The sequence below is a fragment of the Branchiostoma belcheri genome, unplaced genomic scaffold (assembly GCF_001625305.1).
Source record: "Branchiostoma belcheri isolate BF01 breed outbred unplaced genomic scaffold, Haploidv18h27 scaffold108, whole genome shotgun sequence".
NCBI lineage: Eukaryota > Metazoa > Chordata > Leptocardii > Amphioxiformes > Branchiostomatidae > Branchiostoma > Branchiostoma belcheri.
Window position 1 is genome coordinate 995,360 of NW_017802469.1, and position 23,146 is coordinate 1,018,505.

General features: G+C 40.8%; 3 protein-coding genes across 3 annotated transcripts in view; 2 read left to right on the forward strand and 1 right to left on the reverse strand.

The window, feature by feature from the left end:
• LOC109480574 (bone morphogenetic protein 1-like) overlaps positions 1–1,386 on the reverse strand; it is a 119,290-nt gene extending 117,904 nt beyond the window's left edge. The window contains exon 1 of the mRNA XM_019782808.1: positions 890–1,386. Coding sequence (XP_019638367.1) covers positions 890–1,037 — 148 coding nt within the window. The 5' untranslated portion in view covers positions 1,038–1,386. The remainder of the gene's footprint in view (positions 1–889) is intronic.
• Positions 1,387–1,892: 506 nt separating this feature from the next.
• LOC109480583 (vascular non-inflammatory molecule 3-like) lies at positions 1,893–4,559 on the forward strand. The gene is made up of 3 exons (XM_019782820.1): positions 1,893–2,256; positions 2,857–3,918; positions 4,296–4,559. Exons 1-3 carry the CDS (start codon positions 1,966–1,968, stop codon positions 4,557–4,559), a joined length of 1,617 nt encoding a protein of 538 aa, XP_019638379.1. The 5' UTR covers positions 1,893–1,965.
• A 13,002-nt stretch (positions 4,560–17,561) lies between these two features.
• Positions 17,562–23,146, forward strand: part of LOC109480261 (fibropellin-1-like) — a 10,763-nt gene continuing 5,178 nt past the window's right edge. Inside the window, exons 1-13 of the mRNA XM_019782414.1 lie at positions 17,562–17,571; positions 17,842–17,937; positions 18,203–18,316; positions 18,448–18,561; positions 18,701–18,814; positions 19,198–19,311; positions 19,458–19,571; positions 19,854–19,967; positions 20,325–20,438; positions 20,660–20,773; positions 21,205–21,318; positions 21,495–21,566; positions 22,451–22,564. Of these exons, the coding sequence (XP_019637973.1) occupies positions 17,562–17,571; positions 17,842–17,937; positions 18,203–18,316; positions 18,448–18,561; positions 18,701–18,814; positions 19,198–19,311; positions 19,458–19,571; positions 19,854–19,967; positions 20,325–20,438; positions 20,660–20,773; positions 21,205–21,318; positions 21,495–21,566; positions 22,451–22,564 (1,318 nt within the window). The remainder of the gene's footprint in view (positions 17,572–17,841; positions 17,938–18,202; positions 18,317–18,447; positions 18,562–18,700; positions 18,815–19,197; positions 19,312–19,457; positions 19,572–19,853; positions 19,968–20,324; positions 20,439–20,659; positions 20,774–21,204; positions 21,319–21,494; positions 21,567–22,450; positions 22,565–23,146) is intronic.

Here is a 23,146-nt window from a genome sequence, read left to right on the forward strand (position 1 = left end):
GAGGTCCCCTCAAGCAGACTGGAAAGAACCCCCCCATTCAAAATCCTGGCTACGGGCATGGTATATGTGATGTCCCCACTGAATCAAAACCATTTAAGTCAAAATTTTGAAATGTAGGAACCTTGTTTTTTGGCCCATCTTGTTTTTTTTCACCCGCTCACATTAGATTTGGAGTCTGCAGAGGATGCCATCCATAAGAGTTACTTGCTGTGCCCTTATGGAATGTACATTAATATATCTCTCTGCTCTATAGACTGCGCTCTGCTTTAACAAAGTCATCCTTGGGGATTTTCCGAGCAGGAATTTGCTCCGAGGTAAGTTCTTGGACAATGTAGTTACCAAGAAGTATGGAGCAAATACATCATGATTTTATCATCTGAAATACATTCAATATTTCACACTTTCATTCCTTCTTCCTTCTTTCCTTCTCTCATTCTTTCCTTTTTATTTTCTTTTTTTCCTTCCTTTCTGCTCTGCATTTGCTAAGCAAGCTTGTCTCTATTTCATTGTTATTAGTCATGGCAAAAAAATTCAAACAAGCAATGTTGGACAGTGAATGGAAAAAAATCAAGGTTCCAACCAATCAATATTAATTAAAGATGCCAGTTATATATATAAATATCTCAAGATATATAAAAAGGCGACAAAAAGGCAATAAGTAATAAAATGCATTGCTGTTCCTTTAGGTTTCACATTTGAAATGAAATTGAAAGAAAACATGCAAAATTTGCAGGTAGCAAAATGCAGAAAATGATTGAAGAAATGAGTTATTGATTGATTGATTGATCGGTTGATTGATTGAGAGATTGATTGATTGAACAAATGAAGGAAAGAAGGAACAAAGGAAGGAAGGATCGGATTAAAGAACAAAGAAAGTCTTGAGTCCTACCTGAGCTACATGGGTCGTTAGCGCGACCTCCCTCCTCCTCGTCCCCCTCTTCCTCCCACTCCGAGAAGAGCGACGCGTGTCCGCGGAGGAGGAGCAGCCCCAGCCCGAGCGCCAGCAAGGCCCGGCCCGCTGCCTCCCTACCCCTCATACCGCTCCTACCCGCCGGCGGTCCGCTGTCTCATCCCCGCGGCGCCCGCCGCATGGCACACGGGAGGGACGGGCACGCGCTGCCGGGCGGGGGGACTGGGTGAGTACGGTGTTCTCGAGGTGGGACAACTTTTTCTACGGAGCTCGACCCACTCAGTTCTCGTCAACAAACTGGGGTAACAACTGAAGAGCCGCCGGTGTGCCTTTCTACCTCACGTGGTAGGCGCTCGCTCTAGCGGGGACCGCTCAGAAATGGTCTGGGTAGAGCTGAGGGTGATGATAAAGACGCCACAGCTTTTAAGGAAGACAAATGCTTCAAGGAAACGTCTTGTCTTGGGTTAGTCCTGAGCGCAAACACACCCCAGTCTCATCGCTAGATCTTGGAACTCTCCAAAACCTGCATGATCCTGTTTTATAAATCAATACATGGACGAGTCCAACTTTATGGGGGGATTCCATTTTAGCAAGATTCTTGATGTCACATATTTTGTTGGCACATGATTTTTTAATCTTTTCAGTAGAGTATTTTTTTGTTGTATTTTATTAACTTTTCCTCGTGGAATCGGTGACATATCACCAAATTAGCTTTGTCCATAAATAGACGTAGACGAATTAGACATTATTAACATGCAGTACACAGTGGACTATTCCAAACTTTCTATTTCTTCCATTTCATAGCTAACCACGTCATAAAATACAATTTCGTTTCAATGTGTTTTTAAAGGTTGTTTATTACAACATGTTAAAAAACTTTACATTGCCGACATTATGGTGTAAGATGCATATATGGTTAATTTTTCTATTTTACGACGTAAAGTTACACGAGGACACATTTTGCGGCACACGTGCACTTTACTTCCGGGTTTGGCAAGGTTGTTTCACGATCACATGTTTTCTCGTTGTTTGGAGGCTCCCTGGCTGCTATAACGATGTCTTTGCGACTGTCAATCATGTTTTTGGTGTTCCTTATAGTTTTGAACCATCTTAGGACTGGGATAAAAGCCGACAAGCTTCAGTATATGCCGGAGAAGCCCCCCTCCCCCTCGCTATGTTGTCATGATCAACTGGATACGCCCACCACGTATATAGCAGCCGTATACGAGCATGATACGTACCTTCTACAGGACCCTCACCGTGTACTGGACAGGAACAGCGCCTTGGAACTCATGAAGAAAAATCTCAAGGTGTTTGAGGATCAAGCAAGACTCGCTTCCAAACAGGTAAAGACGGACATATGACATGTGACTGAAGAAAGTGTTGTTTTGTAAATTAACTCTGAAGTGAAAGTGAATTGGATACTACGAAGAAGCTCCTTAATTTGAGATACATGTATATTGGATGTCGTTTATACCAAGGTTCACCCACACATACATGTATTTTCATTTGTCCTATACGTACAAAACTTACTGGTTACTAGTATAGGCTTGTAACAATTTTATTTGCTTGCAGTAGTGACCTACAGGACATTCACCTTTGTCCAACCAATGAAATGCTACTAAAAAAATGGTCTGATATATACTGTAATTCACTTTATGCTCACGGTAGCAAAAGTTCATGGTCTGAGAAAAATAGACATGTTCACAGAACTATATATTCACGGTGGCGACAGGTGCAGAAAAAAGAAAGTCCAGGAATTATTTGTTAACTGTAATGATAAGTTCACGGTACAGAAGTGACAGTGAAAACAGTGAACATAACAGTACAGTGAAAAAAACATGAATTACAGATTAATAGCAGAAATGTTGTGAAAGTGTGAATTTATGGTGCTAAACAATGACAACTACATATATCCTGTTGTTTTGTTCTGAACTTTTATACAGGGAGCACAGATCATTGTATTTCCAGAGGACGGCATCTATGGCATGGGTTATACCCGTCAATCTATCTTCCCATTCCTGGAGGAAATTCCGGACCCTTCGCTGGAATCTTGGAATCCGTGCGTCAACCCTGACCAGCATTCCGAGACAGAAGTTCTGCGTATCCTTAGCTGTATCGCACGGAATAACAGCATTGTTGTTGTCGCAAACATGGGTGACAAACAAAACTGTTCCAGAAAAGAAGACCCAAATTGTCCGAACGACAGTCGCTACCAGTTCAACACCGATGTTGCGTTTGACAACGACGGACAACTTCTCGCCAAATATCACAAATATAATCTCTTCTATGAAAATCAGTTTGATGCCCCACCTAAGTGTGAACACGTGAAATTCACGGTGTTTTCTGTGACTTTCGGCATGTTCACTTGTTTCGATATTCTGTTTAAAGATCCTTCAGTGGAAGTTGTTGAGAAGTTGGGGGTTAAGAATGTGGTTTTTCCAACAGCTTGGGGAAATGCATTGCCTCTAAGGCATGCAATTCAGTACCACCAGGCATGGGCTATGGGAGAAAATGTCAATCTTCTATCAGCCAATCAGCATCATCCTTTCTTCAGCATGACAGGCAGTGGGATTTACTCTGGCCAATCAGGAGCCTTGGTTTACTACCATGATTCTGATTGGTCGAGTGGAGGTAAACTGCTTATTGCGAGAGTGCCTACGGATCCTGCTTGTAATAATGATGAAAACTTTTGTAACAAAATCACAGAAAATGACAAGAAAGTTGATTATCCTGAACAGAATTACTATGACAATGCTATTTCTAAGCTTTGGGGTGAGAACAAACCATCTCGATCTGCAAATCTCATTGGGCAGACATTCCAGTCAAAGTTGGAAGAAGACATTTATACTTTCTCACCCCTCAAAAATGGAACAGGCCAGATAGAGGTCTGTGATAATGCACTGTGCTGCCAGTTGGATTATTCCATGTCACTGAAGGAGGGGGAGCTGTATGCATTTGGTGCCTTTGATGGACTCCATACATTCCAAGGGCAGTACTATTTGCAGGTAGGTGCATGGTATGGTATCTAATGATGTAGCACAAGTGCCTCCTTGTGTTCAGTACATGAACTGCAGTTGGTGCCTTTGCAATTGCAAATTGCTGGATTATGTCATCTGAGAAAAGAAGACAGGTGACCATAATAATAATAAAATAATAAATCATACTTCTTGAAAGACTCATCTGTTGCAAAATGCCAGGTCTTTATAGTCCAAATTATTTATTTCTTAAAGTTTTTAAATGGCAAAGACTTTTCAATGTCAAAAAGTGTGAGCTGCTTTGTTAGTATGAGCTGTAAAGGGCTACAAACATTTGTCCAAAGTGCAATATTTTGTCCAAAATTAATCTGTAGGGTGTTCTTTGCTCCTTACTTCTGTTGCTACAGGTATGTGTTTTGCTGAAGTGTCACTCAAACGCCCACTCCTCCTGTGGAACAGGAACCACATCTGCAGGAACAGCCTTCTCCTTCCTCCACATGGCTGGAAACTTCAGCACTTCTTATGTGTATCCAGAGGTCACCACGGACGGTGTCTCACTGGCGCCACCTAGTGAGTGGAAGTATGAAGCACAGGCAATAAGGAGCACTGAGGGACTGTCGAAACCTTTGCTATCAGCTGGATTATATGGGCGCTGGTATGACAGAGATTGAACTGGAAGTACTAAAGTAACTTGTTTGTTGGTGTCTCACTGGCGCCACCTAGTGAGTGGAAGTATGAAGCGCAGGCAATAAGGAGCACAGAGGGACTGTCGAAACCTTTGCTATCTGCTGGATTATATGGGCACTGGTATGACAGAGATTGAACTGGAAGTGACTTGTTTGTTGGTGTCTCACTGGCGCCACCTAGTGAGTGGAAGTATGAAGCGCAGGCAATAAGGAGCACAGAGGGACTGTCGAAACCTTTGCTATCTGCTGGATTATATGGGCGCTGGTATGACAGAGATTGAACTGAAAATTCCTTATTACCTCCATGAAAAATGGAGATTCCTTATTACCTCCATGAAAAATGGAGGTATTGTTTTTGGCGTGTCTGTGTGTGTGTATGTATGTATGTGTGTGTGTGTGTTTGTGTGTGTGTTTCCGCACATTTGTAGTCAGCATAACTTCAGAGCGCCTTTATGGATTGTGATGATATTTGGTATGCTGCCATATTCAGGCCAAAGGTGCTACTGTGTGTTTGAAACCCAAAACCTGTGTTATTTTGTTCTGTACTGTAGTGTACTGTGTAAAAACATTTAGAAAAACTCATATATTTCATAGAGGTATGAGATCTCCGAATTCTTGTTTGTTGGAAGTTTTGATGTTGCATTCACAGTCATGGATTGACATGACTAATGAGTATTCTATGCAAATAATCAATTTGAATTAGAAAACATTTCAAACAGTTAAAGAATTGTTCCAACTTTTAAGCACCAGAATCTAAATGCATACTACTGCTTTGACATACTAAAGGCCACAGTTTTAGTCAATCTAGATATGAGTGTAACGTCTTTTATTCAGTGTTTTATTTTTGTATTACGCATGTGAATGTTGCATTCTGTTTTCAAATTTTAAGAACAAAAATTTGAAAAAAATGTTAGTGCAATCATCAACTCCACTAGAGGTGTATGTATACCAGTATTTATGTTCAAAATTTTATTATTATATAGCAGGTTGACCCATCAGAATTATTGACTTATAATCATTATATTATACATGTAACATTAGATCTATGCATCGCAGAAATTATGTGTGATCTGTAATAAATTATGAATTATTATACTATTAATGGATGAGGAGAAAGTAAAGATGCAACTCTTACATCTTCACCACTGTCTTGTAATTAAGTTGACATCTCGCCTGCATATTGTTGTAAATATTTTACAGCCTGTCATTGACTTTATGTTGTCATGAGGATCATAAAAAGATAATGGCCATGTAGACATTAAACTTAATCACATGAGAGACCTGTTATCACAAGGTTAATTTCTTTGGACAGAGATGCTGGATGTCTTTTTGGCGACGTCTCAGGGAGGAGCCTAATGGTACAGTATTGTGTGCAGTTTGCAAGAATTCTAGGAATGGTACAGGCATCTTGTCCACAGGAATGGAATGTCCACAGGCATTTCTCTGACCCACATCTATGCCCATATTCCTGGAACCATTGGGAAGACCTGTCTGCCCCAGATGGCCCTACTTTTGGTGACCCCGGGGCTTGTTCACTATACACTCAGGGGAGGAGTACACTGTATCTGTCTAGACTTAACAGATACCAAGTCTTCCTCAAAATCATGAAATGATGGCAGTGCCATGCAGACAATAACCCTAACAGCAACCACCGTCGCCATGTTTTCATTGCCAGTCTTGTATATTTGTGCTTTGTGTCAAATACTATATATTATGTTATAAGGCCACACCAATTTAATTTGTTGGTTCTCGGATTCGCCTCTTCATTTTTTTCTAATTTGAAAAAAAATCTGGTTTTGAATCTGCTCAAAAATGCTTATAGTTTGCCCCCAACCGTTGAGGAAAGTCCTTTTCTTCCTACTGTTACAGTTTTTGTATTTTTCTGTTCTGGACATATGGTGTGGACATAAGTTTTTTGTTCTCTTCCTGTTGTCATTACTGTAACCTAAATGGGATTGAAGACGAGAGTTATTTTATTGTTGACTGTACTCTATATACATGTAATAATGAGCGAAAGATTCTCTTCAATTGTATACAAGATTATTTTCCTGGTTTTAGATTTTTAGATAGAAAAGAAAAATTCACATTCCTCATGAAACTCGATAATCCTCGTACTATAAGCTCCATCTGTTCTTACATTTACAACTGTCTTAAGAAGCGAGAAGAAGCAGAACCTGTATAAATCTAGTTTTTTTTTACTATAGATATATTTTAGTCTTCCAACGCTATTTGCTGTGCCCTGTACTTAGTTCGCAATGAGCAAAAAGGTACAATAAGGCCACACCAATTTAATTTCTTGGTTAACGGATTTTTCTAGAAAAATAATGGAGCGGGCGAAAAAAAGAAAAGAAAATAAAAACAGGCCTAGGCATCCTATTATGGCCCAAAATAGTACGATAGGAGCCATGAAGTCAACACACCAGGCTGGTTCAAAATTTAAACAATGAATTTTGAACTTTTAATGATACCATTGTATGGTTGTGAAACCTGGCATATGAAAATCAGCCAAGAAAAGAGACTAGACACCTTTGACAGCAAATGCATCAGGAAGATCTTAGGCATTAGATGGGATGACTTTATACCGAACACGGATGTAAGAGCCAGAGCTAACCAACAACCAGTGTTTTCCATCATCTGCAAGCGACGCTTGAGCTGGCTAGGCCATGCTACGAGACTTCCATCAGATAGACTAGCAAAACAAGTCTTGAACTGGGTAAAAGGGTAAAAGACGCAGAGGTCGCCCCAAAATGAACTATAGACAAACAATTGAGAGGGACCTGCAAAACATAAATCTGAACTGGAAGGATGTAGGGAGACTGGCCGCTGACCGAACCTGCTGGACTGCTCTGATTGCCTCATGTGTCGGACGACACGGGAGCTCCTAAGTCTAAGTCTAAGTAATGATACCATTGCATTGAAATTTGGAATAACTGTAACAACTAGAAAGAAAAGGACTGTTTTCAACTGTTCAGGGCAAAATATGAGCATTTTGCAGTTGATTCTGAATTTTTATTTTTATTTGCAAATCAGAAAAAATGTGGCCTAAATGTAGTTTTTTTTACTATAGATATATTTTAGTCTACTGTCGCTATTTGCCGTGCCCTGTATTAGTTTGCAATGAGCAAAAATGTACAATAAAGGTCTTTCATTCATTGTGACTGCTGTCGTGTGGAATGCACGTTTATCATTACTGTATTGACCCAACAGTCTATACCTGCCCGGCTCAATAAGGGGTAATAAAACTGATAAGACTCACACACTGGTCTCCTGATGTCTGTATTGATTCCTATTGTGGTTTTATTACAGGATGTTCAGTGAAGCATGCAGACAGTCATGAGATGTTAATAGCTGTCATAAAACACTGTCATTCTCTATATTTCTGCACGGTGTTGGGAGATACATTTCTACAGTTATCCTATATATATATATATATACTGGTACAAAATAATTGACCCTTATTACCTCAATGAAAAATGGAGGTATTGTTTTTGGTGTGTCTGTCTGTGTGTGCGTTTGTGTTTCCGCACATTTGTAGTCAGCATAACTTCAGAACGCCTTTATGGATTGTGATGATATTTGGTATGTTGGTAGGTAATAGGAAGACAAAGGTCAAGATCAAATATGGGCCTCCTGGTGGCTGACCTTGGTACTGCAGCAGAACATCCGGTTTTTGTATCTTTACCCATCATTAGATATTCCCTGTGTGGGGTTTGGACTTGTAAATTTTAAAGAAATAAAGCTTGATAACATGTTCTTTTTTATTTTTCAAAGAAATCATTCGGAGTGCATTTTTTGCTATCAAAAGAAATAATTTGTTGTAGCACTTTGCCAATTTTACATTTTAGTGACAGAATGGGGAGGGGGGTCTCTTTCTTTTCTCTGCACTGTCTTTCTTCATTTGTGGGATAAGAATATAAGATATTAAATAAAACATAAAACTAAAAATGTTTTGTATCCTTTATTTTCTTAAAACTATTTGCTATAGAGCCCTACCAATACACTAAAACAACCTTAGCTAAGGCAAGAACGTTATATCAAGTCTTTAGCAAAAGTAGTGAGGAAATAATTTCAAAAGGTTGAAAAGGAGGAAAATCTAAACTTAGAGCTTATTTTCTTCCTATAACTTCATCATCTTTCGCTTACTAAGATTAAACACCTTCTACGGGAACTCTTTCTTCCGACACAGTTATGGTTTACTATGCAAGTAGATTATCTGTTCTATTATTTGAAGGTGTTCAGAACCAAGGACAGGTTTGTTTCACTTTACATGGAAGGCGTTCAGCACCAAGGACAGGTTTGTTTCACTTTACATGGAAGGCGTTCAGCACCAAGGACAGGTTTGTTTCACTTTACATGGAAGGTGTTCAGCACCAAGGACAGGTTTGTTTCACTTTACACGGAAGGCGTTCAGCACCAAGGACAGGTTTGTTTCACTTTACATGGAGGGTGTTCAGCACCAAGGACAGGTTTGTTTCACTTTACATGGAAGGCGTTCAGCACCAAGGACATGCTTGTTTCACTTTAAATGTAAGGCATTCAGTACCAAGGAAGAGCACATTTTCTTTTGTATCAAAATCCTGTCTTCGTGACTTAACAGTTCGGATATCTCTAAATCTATAACGATGCCGGTTATGACGTAATAATACCATGGCGACGGCGTTATACCGTCAAAAACAACAGCATTATATGATTACTGAGATCAATATTGCCATTGTACATCAGTTGAACACAAGTATTTTATTGTAGCAACCCTTTTGTTTCCAAGCTACACCACTGATTCAGATAGCACGCATGCTTTGTGCACTTTTTCATCCCAAATAAATTGTATTGACAGACGAAAGATCAACCTCAACGCTTTATTGTTCAGGCAAAAACTATTATGACAGTCAACGGCGACGTAGAGGGGTAATAAGGGCATGTAAGTGTCTACAACGATTTAGTGGAAAAGGAAAAGGTCCCATGGCCTTTTTGACTGGGTTGTTAATCTGCCTAGATCACGGTATTGGAGGGTGGAGCCCATCCCTTGCCTTTTATTTCTACCTCACCCCCATCTATCCCCCAACCAAAGTCTTGAGGTCCCCATTTTACAGCTGAGTTGTTTGTTCTTTGTTTGTTTGTTTCGCATAACCAGTAAACCGCCTTCAGGCGTAACACACCAGTTTTGTACATGTAAGTACAAGCTGCGTAAGACCGGACTGTAAGGTTTGAACCACTCACACCAAGAAGGTCCTCTACTCTTTTTTTATAAGTGCGGTGGGTTCTTGAATTTGCATGGGGTGTGGTTCTCCCCAAACACGGGACCTCCATTTAACGTCCTATCTGAGGGACGAACCTAACCAAAGCTAGGTACTCATTTACACCTGAGTGAAGTGGGGAAAGTCGTGTAAAGTGCCTTTCCCAAGGGCACAAGATTCGAACCCGGGACCTTTTGGTACCGAGCCGAACGTGCTACCGATTACGACATACTACCCCAAGTGGAGTGAGGAAATCGTGGTTTTCCTATAAGGGTACAATGTCTAAAGCTACGAATGACAGAAATCGAACCCATGTACGCTAACCTAACCATGCCAGAGAGGGTACCCAAGAAAAATGAATGGACGAACATTTCAGAATGATGAAACACTACGAAAATGTACCTGACAAGCACAATTCTATCATTAGGACAAATCCTTTCTGTTACAAAATGCTATATAAGTTGAAATAACATCGTTGAAATGGCTGGTCCAAAGACAAGAAATGCTCTCAGTTTAGCAGTAATCCATACAAAAACTCACTATTCTCACTAGTCACGAAATGAAATCCTATAATACCTTCTGTGAGTCACTTTGTCAGGATTAATTTGTTTTTGTAGCTTTGACTGCTGTACAGAAATTTTCCCCATATGGAGTTGTGTCATGGAAATGGACATAGAAGAAAGAGAACAAAATAGGGGCAAGGAAAGGAACATAAAAGTTGTCATGGATCGTTGAAAGCAGTGTGATTTTCTCAACAAACAATGTTTCTAATAATCTGACAGTTAAAATATATTACTTGTATAAAGTACCTTTTTCTTATCAATCAAACGATATTTTGACGTCTGACTATTGTCAGTGATCTGCGTCCCAATAGACTTACATGGCCCGTAGTTTTCTGGCAGATCTTTGTAGATTTTAACTACCAAATATCTTGGCCCGGTGATGCCTAAAACATTTATTATACCAGATGGTTTTACATTAATTATGTTTACCGAAGGAAACAGTGACCTATGACCTGAACAATGACTTAATTTGTTGGCGTCTGTCACCATGGTGATTGGTTTTGGGTTACATAATGTTGCAATTTCATGGTCTGCTCTGCTCCTGTCTCCATATAGTAGTAATACATATGCATGTATGTGAATGTGTTTGAGTAAGAATTAACAGGGCAGACCATGTCCGAAGGTAAACATGATGCATTTACTTTGCAAATGTTACTTCTCTAGTTCAATAAGTATCGCATACCAGGTAACTGCCTTACAATAATTTTGGGCCAGACAGTAAGATTGTATCCGCGCACACAAGGATGAACCTCTATTCCTTTCTATTATGATGTTTACTCTAGCCTGGGTACCACCCGGATTTTGCTCCGCTACGCTACAAAAAACAAAAGAGCAAAATCCGGATGGTACACAGGCTAAAGGTGCTCTACGTGTACCTGTAAATCTACTACATATTTGCAATAATAAATAAAAACCAAATACTTAATTGAAAGAATATCAAACACTTTAAAAAAGCTTAATTGAATTGAGACATTAAGTAGTAAATTCAACTTAAATACGCCTGGTGGCCCTATACGTATAACAGCATTGCAATAATTTTATCTAGAATATCTGATATAAATGTTTGTCAATCAAAGTGACAATTATGATCCATTTTGACAAACAATAATCTTGTTTCATAAGCCGAATAATCTGTATTTTTATCCCGGCTTTAGATATGAACAATAAAAAGCATCTGCTTGTCCCAAATCCTGAGACATGATGACGAAATTATCTTTTATGTCTTTTTACTGTCCTTCGAGGTTGTCAATCAAATTGACAACGACCATTGTGTCTTTTGAGCTCGTATACTATAACATTAACCTAATTCTGTCGTCTGCCAATGTACAACAATAATTTATTGTAAATTAGGTACAGGTAATATAAGTTTGCCCTAAATTAAATTGGTAGACACAATGACGTAAATATCTTTTGTCTATGATACGAAAGTGTCAATCAAAATTGGCAATAATCATTTCTTCATCCTAAGCTCTGAGAAATATTATGTACAATAAAATATTGTAAATTAGGTAAATGAGAGTGTTCGAAAGCAGTTACACAAGCAACTGGATATGATTTTGGAAACGGTCAGACGTTTCAGGTAGCATCCACTAGCTTTCGTCAGTGACTGAGAGACCAGAGGAGAAATAGAAACAGGTTTATAAGAAAGAACTAGCAAGAAAAACTGATTTTTCAAAGTCAATATTCTAGTACTTTTTCTACATACAGAGTTGAAACCACACTATCCCAATGTATATTGACTCTCATGGAGCAAAAATTACCAACATTCTGACGGAAAATGGTCACTGGAAGGGCCCTGGGCTGATTTTCATGGTACTTCCCAGAAAATAAAGGACTCATGTTGGTGCTTGTTTCTGCAGTTTTAAATGCCCAGAGTATGAAATACTGATTGAAATGTGCTAATGTAAAGCAGCATGCGTCAATATCACAAAGATTGCCTTATTCAGAATATTTCCAATTTTGCTGCCCTGAAATTGTATTGGATGCATTCAACGCAAGGTATCAGGTATTGAATAGATGTCTAAATATGGGCCTTTAGAGAGTTCATACTTCTTGAAACGTCCGGCACCAAATTTCCGTTTCATGAAAAAAAGAAATGACATGAAAGAATAATGAGAATCAATATCTACATCAGTAATAATATGTCCAGTCAACTATTTATTACGGTTTTATTTTCATTGGTATTTGATGATACACATGTATAAAAACATTGAACGTAATTCTAGGTTTCGGGTATTATATATGGGTCTTAGAGAGTTCATAGTTCTTGAAAATCCAAATTTCCGCTTCATAAAAAAAGACATGAAAGAATAATGAGAATCAATATCTACATCAGTGATAATATGTCCAGTCTTTATCAACTTTATTACGGCATTATTGACCGGGGCAGGTGCATCAGGGCAGGTCGATAAATTCGTGATAAAGACCTCCACCACGCGATATTACCATCAATATCAGCAGGAAGCGGTGAAACAACCAACGTCTTCTTGTCATAGGTCATTAATACTGTACCATGTATTCTGCTTGAGTTCATGTAAAATATCAGTTGAAAAGTCATTTTCAATTGATGAACCGGTGAAATAACCAACGTCTTTTTTTCGTTAGCACTGTACCGTATATTCCGCTAAAATCATGTAAAAATCTTTTGAAACTAGAAAGGCCGACAAAACGTGAATGAAATTCTTTGGACATGTGTCCAAGGTACAACTATCCCCATACCGAATTTCAGGTCATTTGGATTTAATATTAGGGTACAGGAGCTAAAATGTACATTTTTTGTCCGAAAATAGCCCCGAAGCCCTATTTTTCACAAGTGTATGTCAAAAGCTTGAATGAGGTTTTGTAGACATATGTCAAAGGCAGCCTCATACCAAATTTCAGGTCATTTGATTTTAGTTCCAGGGCTCCAGATCCCAAAATGTATATTTTTTTGCCTGAAAGTGTTCAAAAAAACTCAAAGAAAACAATTTTTCAAAAAAATGAAAAAAAAACTGTCTGGGGGTATTTGGCTACTCTTCGTTCATGCCAAATTCCATGTCATTTAACCAAAAAATGAACAAATTGAATCCATTTAACGAAATGGCAGGGGAAGGAGCAAGGATGTATTTGTAGTGCAATGCGACTTCGCTACACCGGGCTCGTACTCCGAAGGGGAGCGAGGCAAAATTTCCTCGGGGGTATGTAGGCCCTGGTGCCGAAGAGCTGGCCTGCGTACGCCCTTAGAAATTTCGGGATTCACCGGGGCTAGCTCGTACTCCGAAGGGGAGCGAGGCAAAATTTCCTCGGGGGTATGTAGGCCCTGGTGCCGACGAGCTGGCCTGCGTACGCCCTTACAAATTTCGGGATTCACCGGGGCTAGCTCGTACTTCGAAGGGGAGCGAGGCAAAATTTCCTCGGGGGTATGTAGGCCCTGGTGCCGACGAGCTAGCCTTCGCACGCCCTGGCAAAAAGTTGGGATTCCATCTTAGAAAAAAAAAGTCAACAACAACGTATACATATAGTTCTTTGATAATGAACTGTCCATCAGCGCAATGTAATGATAATCTTGGACATATCGTTACTTGCGAATGTTAAATATTAATAACCATTATTCCGAGTAATAGGAGAGATTACCTCTGCAATCCATCAAAAATTATTTTTCGATTTGTCACGCCCGTGACACAGGCTTTAAAAACTTGGGTGCGCCAAACCAGCATTGGCAGACCGCGCTGGTTTTTACAAGGTTACGTGGAAGAGAGAATTTTTCAGAGATTTCTCGTTTGACTTTAATTTCAGAGGTGCCAGAGTATAGTGCAAATTTACGGAAAACATTGCATTTTTTACGGAATACAGTACAATCGTACTAGTAAAATTGCACTGTATACTAGTAAAATTGCACTGTATTCCGTAGAATTGCACAGTATACTCTGGCACCCCTGAATTTAGTGAGCTGTTTTCTTGTTGTTAGTTTGCTGTATCTTTCCCTCTTTTCTACAAAGTTGCTCTCTATATTCTAACTTTTTGTTTTGTCTTTTTTTTTAATTTCTTAAATCTATCGTTTAGTTGTTCTTTCAGCGTTTTTCTCTACACTCTTTTTGTTCCATTCGTAGCTGCATTTTTTCAATGCTATGCGGTTGTGAGCAAAGGACAACGCGAAAAAGAAACTATCGGTAAGTTTGTTTTTGTTCTAAAGTTAGAAATATTTCTAACACCTTTAATATGATTCTATCTAAATCTATACAGCCGGCATAACCGCCCTCCGCCTATCAAATTGAATTCGAACGACCGGCATATAACATGTACACATCTAACTGCATGCGTTGTTTAAAACGAATGACCCTACTATTGTAATAATACTTGATGGCAACGAATTTCAATCTACAACAGAATAGTTCTAGAAATAAAACGACTTTTTGAACACCTCGGCCATAGGTTGATAGCTCTGGTACGTGAAGGCATGGGTATTGCTTGTTCTTTTCTGGGCACTTAGTATGTAGTTTGTATATGGCGGCGAAATTTCATAAACCATCTCTCCCCGGCAAAGTCCCTCGGCGGCAAAACCGTCCCTTCGCGGCATAACTCGTATCGCTCCCCGAATAAAAAACGCCGCCCCCTCAGAAGTCTGCGAAGCCAGTGTGGCCTTTTTAAGAAGAGTTTCCGTATTTAGCGACGAATTTTGGCGCGTACAATTGTGTAGTCCACCTAACGTAAAAACGAGAAACTTCGCAAATCCGTCTACTTTTACGACTCTAACTCTTCTTACAAACAGAGTATGAAATCCACAGCATCCGTCAATTCTTGACTAGAACCTTGAACAAAATGTTGAGACATTATATTCATGATTTCTCTAACATTAAAGTAGCAACCATACAGTATATGTGAAGGGAACAAGAAGGAATAAGGCCACAGGTGCATCGACTTAATCTTATGGGTGACATCCTCTGAAGACCCCCAAACTAGTGCGCGCGGGCGAATAAAAAAATGGTACTAAACCACAGGAATATAAAGCTGGTATTGTGAATTTGCGTCAGTACATTTTTGCGGAATTTATGAATCTGCACTGTGCGTATGTACTGAGTTCTTGAGTCGTGGAGCTTCGATAGCCTGGGTGCCATCCTCCAGAGTTACCACCGGCTCCGTATTGTCGCTTACTGCGACTACCCAGGTCTAGAGCCAGGACTACCCAGGCCTAGAGCCAGGCCAGAGCCTCGGAGGACGTGATCTTTTTTTTAAGGACAGGCGAAAATCAATGCGCGCGCGGATGTCATCCATAAAATTAAGTCGGTGTGGCATAACGGGTACAAACAAATATGAAATATCAAAGGAACCATGCAGTGTATAACAAAAACACCAGTCCTTTAACTGTGTATATAATTTTTCTTAACTTAGTCATCACGGTCGTATGTTTGGCATGTGGGTATGGTTTCTGACTTAGAATCGAAATATGTTGTGCGTTACAACTGAAGGGCCCTAACTACCAACGACAATAGTTCTAATGACAAAGACATAGTCTCCAATAGGCTCAACTAATTTGACGTTTGACATTATGTCATTGCTAAAATCAATATAATAACCATGGTTGCCATTGAAAAGAATCATAAAATAAATCAACTTATTTTGTCAGAAATTCTGCCTCCTCACGAATCTATTGTGTTTGTTTTATCTCGGATTAATTGTATTGGCATTTAGAACACAAAAAACACGACAAATACTTGCTTAGCAAAATCTGCTGTGGCATTCATAAAGGATAAGTAAAAGATTATGTAGATAAGGGAAGATAATCAAATCATTGAAACGGTTTTTTTGTTTTGTGACACGCACGTCCTGGTTGCAAGTCGTTTGATTGAGTTGTCAATCATTTTATGCGTGATAATTGTTAATACCTGTCTATCAAGAGGTCGCGGGTTCGAATCCTGCCCAGTGTCACCGATCTTGTGTCCTTGGGAAAGGCACTTTACACGACTTTCCTCACTTCACTCAGGTGTAAATGAGTACCTAGCTGGGAGATAGTAGTGTGTTAGGCTCAGGATCAAGAGGTCCCGGGTTCGAATCCTGCCCGATGTCACCGATCTTGTGCCTTGGGAAAGGCACTTTACACGACTTTCCTAACTCACTCAGGTGTAAATGAGCACCTAGCTGGGAGTTAGTAGTGTGTTAGGCTCAGGATCAAGAGGTCCCGGGTTCGAATCCTGCCCGATGCCACCGATCTTGTGCCATTGGGAAACTCCGGAAAGGCACTTTACACGGCTTTCCTCACTTCACTCAGGTGAAAATGAGCACCTACATGTAGCTTTGGTTAGGGACGTCCCTCGGATAGGACGTTAAATTGAGGTTCCGTGTTTGGGGAGAGCCACACCGGGCCCCACGCACGTTAAAGAACCCACTGCACTTATCGAAAAGAGCAGAGGACCTTCCCGGTGTGAGTGGTTCAAACCTTACAGTTTGCTCTTCAAAAACTCATTCTTTCCTAGAACTATCGCAGAGTGGAACTCGCTGTCACCAAGTACAGTAGGGGCATTGTCATTAGATAGCTTTTTAAAAAACAATGTTTAGAGTTAGATGTTCAAGGGTTAGGTGTAACAAGTCGTTCGGTGTAATGTAGCCAGCTGCCGCCGCGCCGCGTGCCTGCGAAGCTGGTATGTTACGCCGAAGGGCGGTTATACCGGCTATACAGATACAGAAGCTGGTGTGTTACGCCGAAGGGCGGTTATACCGGCTATACAGATACAGAAGCTGGTGTGTTACGCCGAAGGGCGGTTATACCGGCTACACAGATACCTGAAATCACCTATTACACCAACGCTTCGCATTACATTTGCATAGCAAAAATGCACAAAATGACACTAATCTTACTTGCTTTCAGATCAGCATTTGGAGCTAACACGACCAAGGATAATGACGGTACCAATGCACGTCTTCTGAATTATTTTACCAAAGCTGTATCCTTTATTTTACTAAATGGTTAAAAGGTAAGTGTTTCACAAATTTCGCGCAAACTACTCTTTAACAGATATGCTGGACCCATACTGTACAACGTGTTTATAGAATATGTAAATTTATAATGTCGTTTTGCATGGGCTTGTTTTTTTGTTGTTGTACTTTTGGTAGTTACAACAGGGTCCTGAAGAAGGGACGTCTACGTCATGCCGGTTTCCATGGAGACAGCGATTTCATTGGTCACCGTGTGCCCAATCAGCGACCATCTAATCAAGATGACGCTTGGTACTGTGATCTTCTTACTTGAACCATGGAGGTATGCTTGAACTCCATCAACCAAATCGGAGTGGAGGAACCAATCAAAGGAACGGTACTGTGAGTATAAATTTCGCACTATAGGTGCGATACAGGTAAGTGTTTTAAGACATCGTCATAAAAAAAGCACTAGTTACTGACAGAACTATTTGCTGGACCCAACAGAGAAGTTATTCTATGTGTGAGCAAGAGTTTCGCCGTTCCTGTCATTGTTACATGCTTTTCTATATATTTTTGTAGATACAGATGAGTGCACATCGGGTCCATGTTACAACAACGCCACCTGTCATGACTTTGTGAACTACTACACCTGCGAGTGTGGGCCTGGATGGGAGGGCGTCCACTGCGAAATTAGTGAGTAAATTTTTGGCGACGCCTCAGGGGCGGGTTCTTTTATTTGCACTGCGTGAACCTTACTTCTTAGTGCTTGTAAGAGGTCAGACATCTGGGTCAGGGTGTTCATTGCGAAATTAGTGTTTTTTTTTATCTTATTATTGTTTTGCCATATTCTTACTTGGATGCTGATCAGAAGAAAGCCACAAACATAAAGAAAACAGTTTTGTCGGTGCCAATTTGATAAAATTAACTCCAATTTCCGCAGATACCGACGAGTGCTCGTCTAACCCATGTTACAACAACGCCACCTGTCATGACTACGTGAACTACTACATGTGTGAGTGTGGACCTGGATGGGAGAGCGTCCACTGCGAAATTAGTGAGTGTCAACATAGAAATTTCCTAAATATTTATGTCTCAAATTGATCATGAGTGTTTTTCATGATGAAATTCTGTCGAAAGTCCTTGAAAAAATTGTTCTTGATTTTTCACAAATCAAATGTCTTGCAGATACATATGAGTGTGGCTCGGACCCATGTTACAACAGCGCCACCTGTCATGACTACGTGAACTACTACACGTGCGAATGTTGGCCTGGATGGCACGGCGTTCATTGTGAGATCAGTAAGTAATCAATAAGGAATCGGTAAGTAAAGTTTATAATGGCTAGGTTTTGCTGGACCCTACTGATCAAAACGTGTTATATGAATTATATGCCCAACGCCGCTGGCATCTGTTGCTTTTTCTTTACTTCTAATATTAGATACCGATGAGTGTTCCTCCAACCCATGTTACAACAACGCCACCTGTCATGACTTTGTGAACTACTACACCTGCGAATGTGGACCTGGCTGGGAGGGCGTCCACTGCGAAATTAGTGAGTACATTTTTGACGGCGCCTCTGGGGCGGGTTCTTTTATTTGCACTCCGTGAACCTTACTTTTTATTGCTTGTAGAAGGTCGGACATCTTGATATGAAAGTTTCACCACCAAGGTCGAAGACCCAATGTGATATAATCTTTGTTGTGTTTAATATAGTTTAAAATATCCGTAAAAAATCATACGCCTGCATTTTAGTAGGAAATTACAGAATGGTACATGTATCATTCTGCAAGATTTCTGTATTCATTCAGAAAAATTTTAACCTTGTGTTTAAAATTTTTTAAACCAAGAACTGCTCTGCAAACAAGCATTAAAGCAGCAGTTTTTGGCGACGCATCAGGGGCGGAGGCATTTCTGACATTGTCTCTCTTCTTACAGACACGGACGAATGTGCTTCCGGCCCATGTTACAACAACGCCACCTGCCATGACTGGGTGAACTACTACACCTGCGAGTGTGACTCGGGGTGGGAGGGTGTCCACTGCGACATCAGTGAGTCTACACAAGTAGACCACACGTATGGTAGAACCCTTGCACACACACACCAGATACAGAAGGATTTGTTGGACCCAGGTAAACAAAAATGAAGTTTTTTTGCATTTCGCTTTCACCAGAGTTGTCCTTGTTTCTTTGTCTAGATACAAATGAGTGTGCTTCAGAGCCGTGTTACAACAACGCCACCTGCCATGATTGGGTGAACTATTACACCTGCGAGTGTGGACCAGGGTGGGAAAATACTCACTGTGAAGTCAGTAAGTCCAACGATTATTAATGCCTTCCTTCCTTCCCTCCTTTCTTCCCTCCTTCCGTCTTTCCTTTCCTCCTTCTTTCCTTCCCTCCTTTTCTTCCATCTTCCTCCTTTTCTTCCATCCTCCTTCCCTCTCTCCTTTCTTCCTTCCCTCTCCCTCCTTCTTTCCTTCCCTCTCTCCCTCCTTCCTTCCTTCCTTCCTTCGTGCATTCTTTAATACATTAGCCTATCTATCCATTTGTCCATTCAACACGCATTCCTTCACGTTCCTCCCTCCCCTGTGCAGATACAGACGAGTGTGGGTCGAACCCGTGCCAAAACAACGCCACGTGCCATGATCACGTCAACCGCTACACGTGCGAGTGTGCTGCAGGGTGGGAGGGCGTCCACTGCCAAATCAGTAAGCTGTTCTTGTTACTGCCAAATCAGTAAGCTGTTCTTGTTACTGCCAAATCAGTAAGCTGATATTGTTACTGCCAAATCAGTAAGCTGATATTGTTACTGCCAAATCAGTAAGCTGATATTGTTACTGCCAAATCAGTAAGCTGTTCTTGTTACTTCCAAATCAGTAAGCTGTTCTTGTTACTGTCAAATCAGTAAGTTGTTCTTGTTACTGCCAAATCAGTAAGTTGTTACTGCCAAATCAGTAAGCTGTTCTTCTTACTGCCAAATCAGTAAACTGTTCTTGTTACTGCCGAATCAGTAAGCTGTTCTTGTTACTGCCTCTTTTGTGACTGTGCTTCTTTTCCCTTGTTAGACACAAACGAATGTGCCTCCAACCCGTGTTTAAACAACGGCAGTTGCCATGACTACATCAACTACTACATCTGTGAGTGTGTGGGCGGCTGGAAGGGAACGCACTGCGACGACAGTAAAGACATTTTCCCCTTTCCTCTTTGTAGAGGCTAGTTGTCACTTAATCTTGCCCAATACTTCTGAACCGTAAGTTAATATGGGAACAATACATGCATCGAATTTGATGTTCATTGACAGTTCATTGTCATTGTCATTTAAAGAATTGTCAAAAACATGAAATAGGTACCGATGCACAAGGATAATGTTTTATTCATTGTGAACTTGTTTATGTTGCAGATAATGATGAGTGTAAATCGGACCCGTGCCAAAATAACGCCACCTGTCATGATGACGTCAACCTGTACACATGTGAATGTGGACCTGGCTGGGAAGGAATTCACTGCGAAATTAGTAAGTCAATCTCCTATTATATATGTATAATTATGCTTCCCGAAGGAAAACATATTGTTTTTGCTTTGTTTCCTCCTCCTCTTCAAAACCAATAAGGTCAATGACCTGAACCAGACGTCTGTCACCATGGCAACTTTCAAAATTCGTCCCACTTGTTCCATTTCGTCGCCTGCAACAAGTGACGAAATGGCCGGCGCGGGCGACGAAAATGTATCTGTGGGCCTTCGTAATCTAACAACAGGAACAGCAGGCGAAGTTATCATTGCATTTTTGTTTACATGTTCCAACAACAAACCTTATAGGTTATCAAGTTTCGTAAAATGGTAAACCATGCCTTTTGGAAACTGAAAGAAATTTCATTATCGATAATAGTACGTGTAACGTTTTTTTTTGCGAAAATGTTCACTATGCGAACATTTAACTCATTTCAGATACCGACGAGTGTTTTTCCCAACCATGTTACAACAACGCCACCTGTCATGACCGTGTGAACTACTACACCTGTGAGTGTGGGCCTGGCTGGGAGGGTGTCCACTGCGAAATCAGTAAGTCGCTTAATACAAACACACACCATCGAAGCTGTACACGAACACAGCTTGAACACACAAAAAACAGTGAACAAAAACAAAAGGATTTGCTGGATGCCCCTCATATATAAAGACTTCGATATGTTTTTCTCAATGCTTTTATTACTTTTGCAATATTATCTTTTGTAACACAGATACAGATGAGTGTGGCTCGGACCCATGTTACAACAACGCCACTTGTCATGACTACGTGAACTACTACATCTGCGAGTGTGGACCTGGATGGCACGGCGTTCATTGCGAGATCAGTGAGTAAAGGGCTATATGCAATGGTCGAAAGTAGGACTATTGCATAACATGAAACATATCTGTTTAAAGTTAAAACTTTTGGTCCAACACAAAAAAAGTTCTCTCACCTAGAGCTTTCGACCAGTCATTCTGGTCTTCCTCAGTAGACTGACTCAGTGAAGCTTGTCACGTGGCTTCTTTGATGTGTGACGTCAACACTGGTAGACGATGTCGGCCCCCGTCGCGGTTCAATGAAGGTGACCCTGTGTTGACGTCACACTTCAAAGAAGCCACGTGACAAGTTTCACTGGGTCAGTCTACTGAGGAAGACCAGAGTGACTGGTCGAAAGCTCTAGGTGAGAGAACTTTTTTTTGTTGGACCAAAAGTTTTAACTTTAAACATGCAACTACCAACACAGATGAACTTTCATGATAGTATAACCATATCTAGTATACTTAGTTCCTGTATATCTCATCTGTTGCTAAACATCTGTGCCATAAGTACACACACTTGTTAGCCGATGAGTTGTAGGTACAGTTGCTAGAATACATGTTGACATAGTGAGTTATGCTGAGGTCACATTTCCAAACCAGGGCCCAGCCGGGCAGTCTCGTAGAACGAAAAGTATGATTAAAAGACCAAAAAGATGCAAAAAAAGTTGAAAAAATTAATAATGTGAAATATTTGCATGATTGTATTATTGATATAAATTGTTGATTTCTTGAACAGCCGAAAACAGCCCGGCCGGGCCCCGGTTTGGAAATGTGACCTCAGCATAAGGCATTCATCATCATGATGTTTTCAGATGATTTAACGTTCTTTTTAACGTACATTCTACGTCCATGTATATCATTCCTGCAGACACGAACGAGTGCGCTTCTGACCCATGTTACAACAACGCCACCTGCCACGACCATGTGAACTACTACACCTGCGAATGTGCACCTGGATGGGAAGGCATCCACTGCGAGATCAGTGAGTTCTAGAGCTAGCCTACCCAGGTGCACCCTGGGAAATCAGGAGTCTCTAACCCCTGAGAGATATCCCAGGGTACCACAGCGTTAGGTCCCGGATGTTCAAACTGTGCCCTACGGGTAGTACGTACTACGTCACTTCCTGTGAGTATGTACGTCACTACCGGTAGTGCAGAACTTAGTACGAAAGGATTTGCTGGACGACAAGCTATAGCACCCCCATGAAACTCCTTCCTCTTCGCCCCCGCCGTTCTGCTTCGCCCCCGCCCCGTTCTGCTTCGCCCCCGCAAAAAATCTGCTTCGCCCCCGTCGTTCCTCTACGCCCCCGGCGCAATTCTGCTTTGCCCCCGTCCTTCTGCTTAGCCCCCAATGGCGGCACAGCTCACAGTCGACACGAAAATCGTCTGCAAAATAACAATAAAGGCTGTGCCGCCAAATTTAAAGTAGCCCATGCTCCGACAAACATTCTGGACCACCTTTCTGCCAAGTGGCGTTGCACAAATCCTTCCCATTCAAAAGTTTACCCCTTCCTCACGGCCCGTCAGTGGTTCTTACGTTTATAAGTACTGGCGGGAAATTTCAC